Source organism: Pelophylax lessonae, assembly GCF_965119305.1.
Source record: "Pelophylax lessonae genome assembly, chromosome: 13".
In the NCBI taxonomy this organism is placed as follows: domain Eukaryota; kingdom Metazoa; phylum Chordata; class Amphibia; order Anura; family Ranidae; genus Pelophylax; species Pelophylax lessonae.
The window spans coordinates 149,417,140-149,431,401 of record NC_138780.1 but is presented as its reverse complement, the minus strand read 5'-3'; the positions used below and the strand labels follow the sequence as shown (position 1 = coordinate 149,431,401).

The 14,262-nt window shown below is 52.7% G+C and overlaps 1 protein-coding gene across 1 annotated transcript in view; it reads left to right on the top strand.

Annotated features, from left to right (window-relative positions):
- The first annotated feature begins 11,619 nt into the window (after positions 1-11,619).
- Positions 11,620-14,262, top strand: part of SGPP1 (sphingosine-1-phosphate phosphatase 1) — a 40,994-nt gene continuing 38,351 nt past the window's right edge. Inside the window, exon 1 of the mRNA XM_082275926.1 lies at positions 11,620-12,272. Coding sequence (XP_082132052.1) covers positions 11,709-12,272 — 564 coding nt within the window. The 5' untranslated portion in view covers positions 11,620-11,708. The remainder of the gene's footprint in view (positions 12,273-14,262) is intronic.

Sequence of the window (14,262 nt, the reverse complement as noted above, 5' to 3'; positions counted from 1 at the left end):
TGTTCCGTCCAAATGTATCAATATGTACAGTTACAGTGGGTACGGAAAGTATTCAGACCCCCTTAAATTTTTCACTCTTTGTTATATTGCAGCCATATGCTAAAATCATTTAGGTTCATTCTTCTTCCTCATGAATGTACACATAGCACCCCATACTGACAGAAAAACACAGAATTGTTGACATTGTTGCAGATTTATTAAAAAAGAAAAACTGAAATATCACATGGTCCTAAGTATTCAGACCCTTTGCTCAGTATTTAGTAGAAGCCCCCTTTTGATCTAATACAGCCAGGAGTCTTTTTGGGAAAGATGCAACAAGTCTTTCACACCTGGATTTGGGGATCCTCTGCCATTCCTCCTTGCAGATCCTCTCCAGTTCTGTCAGGTTGGATGGTAAACGTTGGTGGACAGCCATTTTTAGGTCTCTCCAGAGATGCTCAATTGGGTTTAAGTCAGGGCTCTGGCTGGGCCATTCAAGAACAGTCATGGAGTTGTTGTGAAGCCACTCCTTCGTTATTTTAGCTGTGTGCTTAGGGTCATTGTCTTGTTGGAAGGTAAACCTTTCGGCCCAGTCTGAGGTCCAGAGCACTCTGGAGAAGGTTTTTGTCCAGGATATCCCTGTACTTGGCCGCATTCATCTTTCCCTCGATTGCAACCAGTTGTCCTGTCCCTGCAGCTGAAAAACACCCCCACAGCATGATGCTGCCACCCCCATGCTTCACTGTTGGGACTGTATTGGACAGGTGATGAGCAGTGCCTGGTTTTCTCCACACATACCGCTTAGAATTAAGGCCAAAAAGTTCTATTTTGGTCTCATCAGACCAGAAAATCTTATTTCTCACCATCTTGGAGTCCTTCAGGTGTTTTTTTAGCAAACTCCATGCGGGCTTTCATGTGTCTTACACTGAGGAGAGGCTTCCGTCGGGCCACTCTGCCATAAAGCCCTGACTGGTGGAGGGCTGCAGTGATGGTTGACTTTCTACAACTTTCTCCCATCTCCTGACTGCATCTCTGGAGCTCAGCCACAGTGATCTTTGGGTTCTTCTTTACCTCTCTCACCAAGGCTCTTCTCCCCCGATAGCTCAGTTTGGCCGGACGGCCAGCTCTAGGAAGGGTTCTGGTCGTCCCAAACGTCTTCCATTTGAGGATTATGGAGGCCACTGTGCTCTTAGGAACCTTAAGTGCAGCAGAAATCTTTTTGTAACCTTGGCCAGATCTGTGCCTTGCCACAATTCTGTCTCTGAGCTCTTCAGGCAGTTCCTTTGACCTCATGATTCTCATTTGCTCTGACATGCATTGTGATCTGGAAGGTCTTATATAGACAGGTGTGTGGCTTTCCTAATCAAGTGCAATCAGTATAATCAAACACAGCTGGACTCAAATGAAGGTGTAGAACCATCTCAAGGATGATCAGAAGAAATGGAAAGCACCTGAGTTAAATATATGAGTGTCACAGCAAAGGGTCTGAATACTTAGGACCATGTGATATTTCAGATTTTCTTTTTTAATAAATCTGAAACAATGTCAACAATTCTGTGTTTTTCCGTCAGTATGGGGTGCTATGTGTACATTCATGAGGAAGAAGAATGAACCTAAATGATTTTAGCAAATGGCTGCAATATAACAAAGAGTGAAAAATTTAAGGGGGTCTGAATACTTTCCGTACCCACTGTATAACAGAAACTGAAGACCCCCATGGACTGACGCATTTCGAGGAGTTCCTCTTCTTCAGACCACACGAAAAGACTACCAGCACCCTTCTTTCATTCAGAGCAGAGTGACAGGAAATGGTTTTAGATGTGGGTGTTACCAGCCCACCCTCTATGGGTGGGGTGGCTACTACTATCAACAACCCCTAGGTATGAGTAATATCGCAATATATGTGAGGGAACAAAAAAATAAAATGAGGAAAAACTCATGTGTATATACATGCATGTATATGTGTGCATGTATATGTGTACACCCACACTTACACAATGTCACGGAACCATGAACCAGACGTACAACAACAGATAAGTGAAAATAAGACAGCTTTATTGAAAAACAAGCTATAAAGCAAAAGTCCAAACGGATGGCGAAACCGATGCAGAGTCTTGCGAAGCCAGGGGTCAGGAACCGGCAGGGTAGTCAGACGAAGCCAGGATCAGGAACCAACAGGGTAGTCAGACGAAGCCAGGATCAGGAACCAACAGGGTAGTCAGACGAAGCCAGGAACAGGAACCAACAGGGTAGTCAGACGAAGCCAGGAACAGGAACCAGTAGTAGCAGCAGCAGTCTTAGTAGCATGTGAACACAGGAGGACCAAGCAGGGAACTGAAGCCACAGACCTCCTATATATATGAGCTAGGCATCCAGCTCCTCCCAGTGGGAAGGAGGAGCCGCAGGGTGGGAGGCTACAAGAACCCCAGAAACCAAGATGGCCGCCAGCACATGTCAAACGAAGGAGAACAGCAAGAAGGTAAGACCATGACAGTACCTCCCCCTCAAGAGCCCCTCCTCCGCGGAGTAAAGAACGGTTTCTGAGGGAAGCGTGCGTGGAAGGCTCGGAGCAAGGCAGGAGCATGGACATCTGCGGAGGGAACCCAGGAACGCTCCTCTGGACCATAACCACGCCAATGAACCAAAAACTGCACCCGACCGCGGACCAGGCGTGAGTCCAGGATATTGCTCACCTCATACTCCTCACGATTGCCCACTCGGACCGGACGAGGCCGAGGAACCGAGGAAGTGAAACGATTACACACCAGAGGCTTCAACAGGGAGACATGAAACACGTTGGAGATCCGCATGCCAGGAGGAAGCGCAAGGGCATAGGCTACCGGGTTTACCCTGCGAAGCACTCGGAAGGGACCAACAAAGCGAGGCGCCAGCTTGGGAGTGGGCACTCGAAGGTTGAGGTTGCGGGTGGACAACCATACACGGTCTCCGGCCTGGTAGGAAGGAGCAGGCGCTCGTCTGCGATCAGCCTGGAGTCTCTGGCGCTGCGCAGAGACCTCAAGGGACTTCTGGATCTGTACCCAAGAAGCACGTAGGACGGAAAGGTGATCCTCCACAGCCGGAATATCCTGGGGAGCGAATACCTCCGGTAACACGGCAGGTTGGAACCCATAGTTGGCCATGAAGGGAGACGTCCCAGAGGAAGAGTTCACCGCCGTGTTCCTGGCAAACTCAGCCCAAGGCAGGAGGTCAACCCAATTGTCTTGGTGATCGGAGACATAGCAACGAAGGAATTGCTCCAAGGCCTGATTGGATCGTTATGCGGCCCCATTGGACTGAGGGTGGTAGGCCGAGGAGAAGGAGAGATGAATCCCCAACTGGGAGCAAAAGGCGCGCCAGAACCTGGACACAAACTGACTCCCCCGATCCGACACAATCTCCTTGGGCAAACCGTGCAACCGGAAGACCTCCCTGGCAAAAATCGTGGCCAACTCCTGAGCAGAGGGTAACTTCTTGAGAGGAACACAGTGACACATTTTGGAAAACCGATCCACAATCATGAGAATGACCGTATGGCCTCGGGATGCAGGGAGGTCCACAATGAAATCCATCCCTAGGTGTGACCATGGGCGCTCCCCGGTGGCTAAGGGTTGCAGAAGGCCCAACGGAAGGTGCCGAGGGGACTTACTCTGGGCACAAACAGAGCATGCCGCTACATATGCGGCGATGTCGGAACGTAGGGAAGGCCACCAGAACAGACGTGAAACAGCCCAGGACAGCTGATTCTTTCCAGGATGCCCCGCGGTCTTGGAGTTATGGTAGGTTCGCAACAACCGAGTGCGCAACTCCTCAGGCACAAAACATCTGCCGTTGGGTCTCCCAGAGGGAGCACCAGATTGAGCCGCCAAAATCTGCTCACCCAGGGGAGAGGTCAGGCTGGTGCGAATGGCAGCCAGGATCTGATTCGGAGGTATGACCGAAGTCGGACTCGACTCCTCCCTGGACAGGTCGGAGTACTGCCGTGATAAGGCATCAGCCCTGATGTTCTTGGAACCGGGTAGGTAGGAGACCACATAATTAAAACGTGACAAGAACAGAGCCCATCTGGCCTGACGTGGTGTCAATCTCTTGGCCTCAGAGAGGTAGGTCAGATTCTTGTGGTCCGTCAGGATGAGGACCGGAACCACCGAACCCTCGAGCAAGTGCCTCCATTCTTTAAGAGCCTGCACGATGGCCAATAACTCCCTGTCACCAATCTGGTAGTTGCACTCCGCGGAAGACAGTTTCCGGGAGTAAAACCCACAAGGAAGCAGAGGACCCTCTGGTGTTCTACGCTGAGACAGAAGGGCGCCTACTCCCGTCTCAGACGCGTCCACCTCGAGGACAAAGGGCAACCCAGGGTTGGGATGCGACAGAATCGGAGCCGACACAAAGGCGGACTTTAGAGCCTCAAAAGCTCGGATGGCCTCGGGCGGCCAGACCTGGGAATTACTGCCCTTCCTGGTCAGATCCGTGAGAGGCTTGGCTAGCATGGAAAAGTCCCTGATGAACTTCCGATAATAATTGGCGAAGCCCAAAAAGCGCTGCAGGGAGCGAAGACCACTGGGCTGGGGCCACTGTAAGACAGCCGAAACCTTCTCAGGATCCATGGAGAACCCCTCAGCGGAAATGATGTAACCTAAGAAGGTTACCTGGGATCGGTGAAATTCGCATTTCTCAAGCTTACCGAACAGCTTGTTCTCTCGTAACCGTTGCAACACTCGTTTGACATCCAGAATGTGGGTCTCCATGGACTCAGAATATACCAAGATGTCATCCAGGTAGACCACCACACACTGCTGCAACAGGTCACGGAAAACATCGTTGATGAATTCCTGAAAGACTGCGGGCGCATTGCACAGCCCAAAGGGCATAACCAAGGATTCATAATGACCGGTCCTGGTGTTAAACGCGGTCTTCCACTCATCGCCCGCCTTGATCCTTACGAGGTTATATGCCGCCCTCAGGTCGAGTTTGGTAAAGACCGTGGCCCCTTTAAGGCGATCAAACAGCTCGGAAATCAAGGGTATCGGGTAAGCGTTCTTGATCGTGATGCGATTGAGACCCCTGTAATCGATGCAAGGCCTCAACTCACCGCCCTTCTTCTTCACAAAGAAAAATCCAGCCCCTGCCGGGGACGAGGATTTGCGAATGTGTCCACGTGAAAGCGCCTCCCTCACGTACTCCTCCATGGCCTCATTCTCCGCTACCGACAGTGGATAGACTTTGCCACGAGGAGGAACGGCACCAGATTGTAACTCGATGGCACAATCGTATGGGCGGTGCGGAGGTAGGGCAACCGCGCGCACCTTATCGAATACATCCCGGTACTCCTCGTATTCAGGGGGCAACAGAGAGTCAGAGGAAGTACACAGCAACTTGACAGGCCCATGGATGCAACTAGTCCCACACTGCGGTGACCACGAGAGGATCTCGGCCGATCTCCAATCGAAAATCGGATTATGCTTCTGGAGCCAGGGGTACCCCAAGACCACCGAGTAGTGTGGAGACGAAATAACCTGGAAGCAGACCGACTCTCTGTGGACGGCACCAATGGCTAACCCCACTGGAAGGGTCTCATGAGTCACGTGTGGCGGCAGAAGGGGTCTGCCGTCTATCGCCTCAAGAGCCAGAGGAGAACCTCGAGCCTGCAGAGGAATGGAATTGGCGGCAGCGAACACACTATCAATGAACAAACCACCAGCACCAGAGTCCACCAACGCCTGGGTCGTCACCGAGCCCCCGACCCAGGAAAGGACAACAGTGATCAGTGGTTTGTCAACACGGGAAACCGGGGACGAGGAGACTCCACCCAAGATCTGCCCCCGACAGGATCTCAGGTGCGAGCGTTTCCCTGGACGGTTCGGACATGCCAACCGAAAATGCCCACCGAGACCACAGTACATGCATCGGCCCTCGCGTCTCCGGAGTACCCTCTCCCCCTCGGACAGGCGAGCAAACCCCAGCTGCATGGGTTCACCCCCAGACAAGTCATCCCCAGGAGGCGTGGGAGGAGAGGGAGGCACGGGTGGGACAACAAAGGTAGGCGCCAATCTGTTAGGAGGCCTCCGCAGACTCTCCTTAAAGGAAGGTCTCTCCCTGAGTCTGGTGTCAATCAAAATCAGGAAAGAAATAAGAGACTCGAGCTCCACTGGTAGGTCCTTAGCTGCAACCTCATCCTTCAAGGCATCCGAGAGACCATGAGAGAAAGCAGCGACCAGAGCCTCATTATTCCAGCCCACCTCTGCTGCCAGGGTACGAAACTCAATGGCGTATTCAGCTACGGATCGTGAACCCTGTCTGATGGACATAAGGAGCTTCGCAGCAGAGGCAGCACGAGCCGGCACATCGAATACCTTCCGAAGAGAAGCAACAAAACCGGAAAACTCGGCAACCACCGGATTGTTGTTCTCCCATAAAGGGCTGGCCCAGGCCAAGGCCTTGTCCGAGAGCAGCGAGATCAAGAAGCCCACCTTTGATCTCTCAGTAGGAAAGGCATGTGGCAGCAACTCGAAATAAATGCCCACCTGGTTAAGGAAACCTCGGCACTGAGTTGGCTCTCCCCCAAAGCGCTGTGGAAGGGGGGCAGAACCGGACATACCCCGAAACACCGCGGGCGCAACAACAGGTGTCGGGGTAGACTCTGGCGCAACAACCGGAGCGGCAGTAGGAGCGGACCCAGGAGCGACAACCGACCCATCGACAACGGGAGCGAAATGAACCGTGCGTTCAAGCAGGGTTTGCAACGCCACGGCGAACTGACCCAACAGGTGATCCTGCTGATCAAGTCTGGCAACCAGCGTGGGTAGTGAGGATGGCCCTGTACCGTCAGAATTCGTGGCCTGTGGTACCGTGCGTTCAAGCAGGGTTTGCAACGCCACGGCGAACCGACCCAACAGGTGATCCTGCTGATCAAGTCTGGCAACCAGCGTGGGTAGCGAGGATGGCCCTGTACCGTCAGAATTCATGGCTTGGTCCTAATGTCACGGAACCATGAACCAGACGTACAACAACAGATAAGTGAAAATAAGACAGCTTTATTGAAAAACAAGCTATAAAGCAAAAGTCCAAACGGATGGCGAAACCGATGCAGAGTCTTGCGAAGCCAGGGGTCAGGAACCGGCAGGGTAGTCAGACGAAGCCAGGATCAGGAACCAACAGGGTAGTCAGACGAAGCCAGGATCAGGAACCAACAGGGTAGTCAGACGAAGCCAGGAACAGGAACCAACAGGGTAGTCAGACGAAGCCAGGAACAGGAACCAGTAGTAGCAGCAGCAGTCTTAGTAGCATGTGAACACAGGAGGACCAAGCAGGGAACTGAAGCCACAGACCTCCTATATATATGAGCTAGGCATCCAGCTCCTCCCAGTGGGAAGGAGGAGCCGCAGGGTGGGAGGCTACAAGAACCCCAGAAACCAAGATGGCCGCCAGCACATGTCAAACGAAGGAGAACAGCAAGAAGGTAAGACCATGACACACATGCACATATGCATCAACCAGGCATCATCCCTATATAATCTGTCACCATCCAGATACGATCCACACAGATATATGTGAATACTGCATGCAAGCATCAATTCAGCAATCAAAAACTGACGCTTTCCTTCCAGTCCTATAGGACATTAGGATGTGATCACTCTCCAGATGCAGCTCTCCCCAAAGTGATGGCGCCAGTGCCCCACAATCGCTGCACCTCAAAAGCCGTGCAGTGCCAACTATCTTCCTGTATTGTGCGGCTGGAACGCACGATACGGACGCCACCTCAGAAGTACGGCCGCGCTCTGCGTTCCAGCCCTCACTGCGACCGCAGTAATGATAATTATTTCATCTTTGATAGCAGGTTCTATCGCCAGACAAGGGGAGCTGCAATGGGCGCTGCATGCGCACCATGCTATGTCAAGTTCCTCCACCACAAACCCGCTCATCCATGTCTTTATGGACCATGCTTTGTGCATTGGTCCAAATCATTTGGTGGAGGAGGCATTATGCTGTGGAGTTGTTTTTCAAGGGTTGGGCTTGGCCCCTTAGTTTCAGTGAAGGGAACTCTTAAGGAGTCAGCATACCAAGACATTCTGGACAATTTCATGCTCCCAACTTTGTGAGAACAGTTTAGGGTTGGCCCTTCCTGTTCCAACATGACTGCGCACCAGTGTACGAAGCAAGGTCCATAAAGACATGGATGAGCGAGTTTGGGGTGGAGGAACTTGACTGGGCTGCACAGAGTTCTGACCTTAACTCGATAGAACACCTTTGGGATAGATTTGAGTGGAGACTGTGAGCCAGGCCTTCCTGTCCAACATCAGTGCCTGATCTTACAAATGCGCTTCGGGAAGAATGGTCAAACATTCCCATAGACACTCCTAAACCTTGTGGACAGCCTTCCCAGAAGAGTTGAAGCTGTTATAGCTGGAAAGGGTGGGCCAACGCAATATTGAACCCTACAGACTAAGGCTATGACTAGGATGCCATTAAAGTTCATGTGCGTGTAAAGGCAGGCGACCCAATACTTTTGGTAATATAGTGTGTATATATACTGTATATATTAATATATATTTCTTGCCTAATGTTCAGTAAAACTGTTTGTGCCTTGTTACAGCCATGTGAATGAGACCATACATATACCCAAATAAACCTGTGCACGGCCATTCATGTCTATGGGGGGCTGTATCAGTGCCATCTTAAGAGCATTATAGGCCCCCGGGCAATGCAGTGCACTGGTGCCCTGCCTACACAATCACCCATGAGAATAAAAATGCAAATTATTGATAAGGCGATATTTATTGGTACAGCAGTGCCAGGCTAATGACAGCTTCCAAGTTCAGCATGTGGGTCCGGAGAACACACACACGTACGGTAGTCAGACTCGACTGGATAGGCATTCCTGCAGTTGTGGGCTCCCCCTCCACGGCCCAAGTGGCCTGACAGCAGCGCAGGACCGACAGGCGCTTGCCACCTGCTAAGTTTGGCAGCGGGATGCACACGGGTGCCGGGACTAATGCTTGGCAGGGGCTGGGTCGCTGAGCAGGTGGGGCTCCCGGGCAAGTGGGGCCCCCAGGCAACTGCCCAATCTGCCCATTCGGTAAGATGGCCCTGGGCTGTATCCAGCACTTGGGCTTTCCAGGACGGGATATACGCAGCAATTTTCATTGCTCAGGTGCCTGTGTGCGAGAAGCCCAGTAAGAAGCATATTATGGTTTAGGTTTCATGCACATGGGCAGAAAAAATGGCACTGCTAGAGGCATCTAGTTTTTTTTTTGCCCATGAAATCCCCTGCATGTTATTTAACCACTTGCCGACTGCTCTCGGTAATATTACTGCGGCAGTGCGGCTCCCATGCGCCGCCGGAGCCCTGCTACCGCTGTGTTTAGACACAACGGGACTGAGACCAGGGGTGGAGAGGTGCCGACCATCCGGGAAACTATGAAAAGACCCGCCTGCTTATGTAAACAAAGAAGGCGCATCTTCTCAGTGACAGACAGGGACATTTTAGCAGATTCAGCATAGGTGAAACTGCGATCTCTGTGCCTGTCACAGAACCCCCCCCCCCCCCCACACACACACACACGTGTCAGTAAGCATGAGGCATACATTTAACCCCTTGATCACCCCCAGTATTAACCCCTTCCCTGCCAGTGTCATTATTACAGTAACAGTGCATATTTTTAGCACTGATTACTGTAGTAATGTCACTGGTCCCCCCAAAAGTGTAAAAAAATGTCAGTTAGGAGTTCGATCTGTCCGCCGCAATGTCGCAGTCCCGCAAAAAATTGCAGATCGCCACCATTACTAGTAAAAAAAAAAAAGAAAACAATAAAAATGACATAAATCTTTTCTGTAGTTAGTAAACGCGATCAGGGCTTGTGCTAGACTATTATGCGCCCTAGGCAAGACCAGTTACTTGCACCCCCACCCCAAAAAAAACTGTACATATTGCCCCCCCCTTTAACCCTACACCCCCTTCCTGTATACACTGCCCTCTTTAATCCTACACCTCCCTTCCTGTACACACTGCCTTCTTTAACCCTACACCCCCTTCCTGTATACACTGCCCTCTTTAATCCTACACCCTCTTCCTGTATACACTGCCCTCTTTAATCCTACACCCTCTTCCTGTATACACTCTCTTCTTTAATCCTACACCTCCCTTCCTGTACACACTGTCCCCCCTTCCTGCACACTGCCCCCCTTTAACGCTACACCCCCTTCCTGCACACACAGCACCCCTCTCTAGAGGTGACATCCACCTGGGATGAGGAGGTGACAGGAGAGGAATGTGGCACTGGCCATAGCTGCGCCCCCTAGGTTTTACCAAAAATATGTAGCATAAAAAAAAATTGGCCTAAAATGTTAAATTTTGATTTTTACTTTTTTTTTGGAGGGGGGGGGGGGATGTTATATAGCAGAATGTGAAAAATATTGCTTTTTTTTTTTTTTTTAAATTGTCACTCTTTTTTTGTTTATAGTGCAACAAATTATAATCGCACAGGTGATCAAATACTACCAAAAGAAAGCTCGATTTGTGGGAGGAACAAAGGCGCAAATTTCGTTTAGGTACAGCGTCGCACGATCGTGCAATTGTCCATTAAAGTAACGCAGTGCTGAATCGCAAAATCTGGCCGGGTCAGAAAGGGGGCAAATCCTTCCCGGGGCTGAAGTGGTTAATGTGGCCATGCACATGCCTGCGTTTATGTGCATATTTGTGTGCAGCATTAAAAAATGCCCCAAAGCTGCGTTTGGAAAGACGCCTAGGAGTATAATTCACGCGTGAATGTGCATAAATGCGATTGTATATGCATAAATGTATGGTAGTTTCTAGAATAAGTGAATATTCCAGACAAAATAATGCATTGTACTCGTACGCTTATAAACACGCTCAAATATGCAGGGCCGTTTGAAGGAATTTGGGGGCCCCAAGCAAAATGGACATGGAGGCCGGTGGTGCGCACTGCGCAGATGCGCGCCGCCGCCGCGCACTCTACCCCTAGCGAGCTGGCGCCGCGTGACATCATGCCGCTCCTCTGCTGTGCGACCGCCCACGCGCCCGCCTGTCACCGGTCGTTTGTGTGTGAGGCCGGCCTGTGTGTGTGAGGCGCTGCGTTTTTTTTTTGGATTTTTGGGATAATGTCAGTCTGTGTCTTGGGGCCCCAGGCCAGCTCGGGGCCCCAAACAATTGCTTGTTTTGCCTGCCTTGACTCGACGGACCTGCAAATATGAGACATTGGAGGTATTTTCCTGTCAAGTTCTGGCAGAATAATTGCAGTGTAAATTCATACGCCGGTGTGCATGAGGCCTTAGAGACAACAGCGACTATATCACTCGCTATAAGTCGCAGGTAATGGCTGCCGTTAGCGACATCGCTGCCACAAAGTGGCCAGCAGCACATGATTTATGTGTTGGAACTTCTTATGTGGGGAAGTTATTCATGAAGAGTGAGGAGAACCTGGAGCCAGGAATGGGGGATTTTGATTGAGTATTATCTTTATCGTTCTATAAGGGCGATATTCCACACATATATCACGACATTGCGCCGTCTGTCAGTCTCTGTCACATCACACGGTGAGGTCAGGTTACAACCTGAGGTACTGGCGGCAGTCAACCCCTCCCCCCGGTCTCATGACGCTCGGTCCCCGCCCACTCCTCCTCCCCCAGTCACAGTCCGCTGTGTGGCGAGGCCCGGAGCTGAGGCAGAGATTGTGCCCGGCGGACGGGCAGGGAACGTACAGCCGGGAGGGATGCGGGACGCTATGGCGGCGGCGTTCACCGGGCTGCAGCGGCTCTCCCACTCCCTGCAGGACCCGGAGAAGGTGGCCGCCTTCCAGCGGCTGTGCGGGGTACGGAGGCCGCTGGAAGAAGAGGAGAAGAAGACGGACTGTCACCCCAATGGGGTGGGGAACGGCACTGCCCCCCAGCGGCGGGGTGAGGGGAAGCAGGCGCAACGGCGGAACTCCCTGACCGGGGAGGAGGGGGAGAAGTTCGTCATCCGGAACCGGCTCCTCTATTACCTCTTCACCTTCGGTACCGAGCTCGGCAACGAGCTCTTCTACATCTCCTTCTTCCCGTTCTGGATCTGGAATGTGGACCCGTACGTGGGCCGGAGGGTGATCGTCATCTGGGTGTGGGTGATGTACCTGGGCCAGTGTACCAAGGATGTCATCCGCCTGCCCAGACCCCCCTCCCCCCCTGTCATCAAGATGGAGGTCTTCTACAACTCCGAGTACGGCATGCCCTCCACACATGCCATGTCCGGCACCGCCATCCCCCTCTGCATCATCCTACTCAGCCTGGGACGGTGGCAGGTAAGACACAGGGGCCACACCACAATACCTATCTATAGTGAGGCCAGGGGCCACAGCACCACTCCTATCTATAGAGAGGCCAGGGGCCACAGCACCACTCCTATCTATAGAGAGACCAGGGGCCCCAACACCACTCCTATCTATAGGGAGGCCAGGGGCCCCAACACCACTCCTTTCTACAGAGAGACCAGGGGCCCCACCACCACTCCTATCCATAGAGAGACCAGGGGCCCCACCACCACTCCTATCTATAGAGAGGCCAGGGGCCCCACCACCACCCCTATCCATAGAGAGACCAGGGGCCCCACCACCACTCCTATCTATAGAGAGGCCAGGGGCCCCACCACCACTCCTATCCATAGAGAGACCAGGGGCCCCACCACCACTCCTATCCATAGAGAGGCCAGGGGCCCCACCACCACCCCTATCTATAGAGAGGCCAGGGGCCCCACCACCACCCCTATCTATAGAGAGGCCAGGGGCCCCACCACCACCCCTATCCATAGAGAGGCCAGGGGCCCCACCACCACCCCTATCCATAGAGAGGCCAGGGGCCCCACCACCACCCCTATCCATAGAGAGGCCAGGGGCCCCACCACCACCCCTATCTATAGGGAGGCCAGGGGCCACAGCAACGTGCCTATCTATAGGGAGAACAGGGGCCACAGCACTATAAGGGGGCCACGTTCCTATCCCTATCAATATGGAGAGCAGGGACCAGAGTCCTATCTATAGGGAGGTAATAAGGGGCCACATCCTTAATCCTTTCCATAGGAAGACCAGTGGGACAACATCTTTTATCCATAGGGAGACAAGAGGCCACGTCCACTCCCCTCAATACTATAATTGGGGGCCACGTCCACTCCCCTTAATCCTATAATTGGGGGGCCACTTCCACTCCCCTCGATCCTATAATTGGGGGCCACGTCCACTCCCCTCAATACTATAATTAGGGGCCACGTCCACTCCCCTCGATCCTATAATTGGGGGCCACATCCACTCCCCTCGATCCTATAATTGGGGGCCACATCCACTCCCCTCGATCCTATAATTGGGGGCCACGTCCACTCCCCTCGATCCTATAATTGGGGGCCACGTCCACTCCCCTCGATCCTATAATTGGGGGCCACGGCCACTCCCCTCGATCCTATAATTAGGGGCCACGGCCACTCCCCTCGATCCTATAATTAGGGGCCACGGCCACTCCCCTCGATCCTATAATTAGGGGCCACGGCCACTCCCCTCGATCCTATAATTAGGGGCCACGGCCACTCCCCTCGATCCTATAATTAGGGGCCACGGCCACTCCCCTCGATCCTATAATTAGGGGCCACGTCCACTCCCCTCGATCCTATAATTAGGGGCCACGGCCACTCTCCTCGATCCTATAATTAGGGGCCACGGCCACTCCCCTCGATCCTATAATTAGGGGCCACGTCCACTCCCCTCGATCCTATAATTAGGGGCCACGTCCACTCCCCTCGATCCTATAATTGGGGGCCACGTCCACTCCCCTCGATCCTATAATTGGGGGCCACGTCCACTCCCCCCCCAATCCTATAATTGGGGGCCACGTCCACTCCCCCCCAATCCTATAATTGGGGGCCACGTCCACTCCCCTCGATCCTATAATTGGGGGCCACGTCCACTCCCCTCGATCCTATAATTGGGGGCCACGTCCACTCCCCTCGATCCTATAATTGGGGGCCACGTCCACTCCCCTCGATCCTATAATTGGGGGCCACGTCCACTCCCCCCGATCCTATAATTAGGGGCCACGTCCACTCCCCCCGATCCTATAATTGGGGGCCACGTCCACTCCCCTCGATCCTATAATTGGGGGCCACGTCCACTCCCCTCGATCCTATAATTAGGGGCCACGTCCACTCCCCTCGATCCTATAATTAGGGGCCACGTCCACTCCCCTCGATCCTATAATTAGGGGCTACGTCCACTCCCCTCGATCCTATAATTAGGGGCCACGTCCACT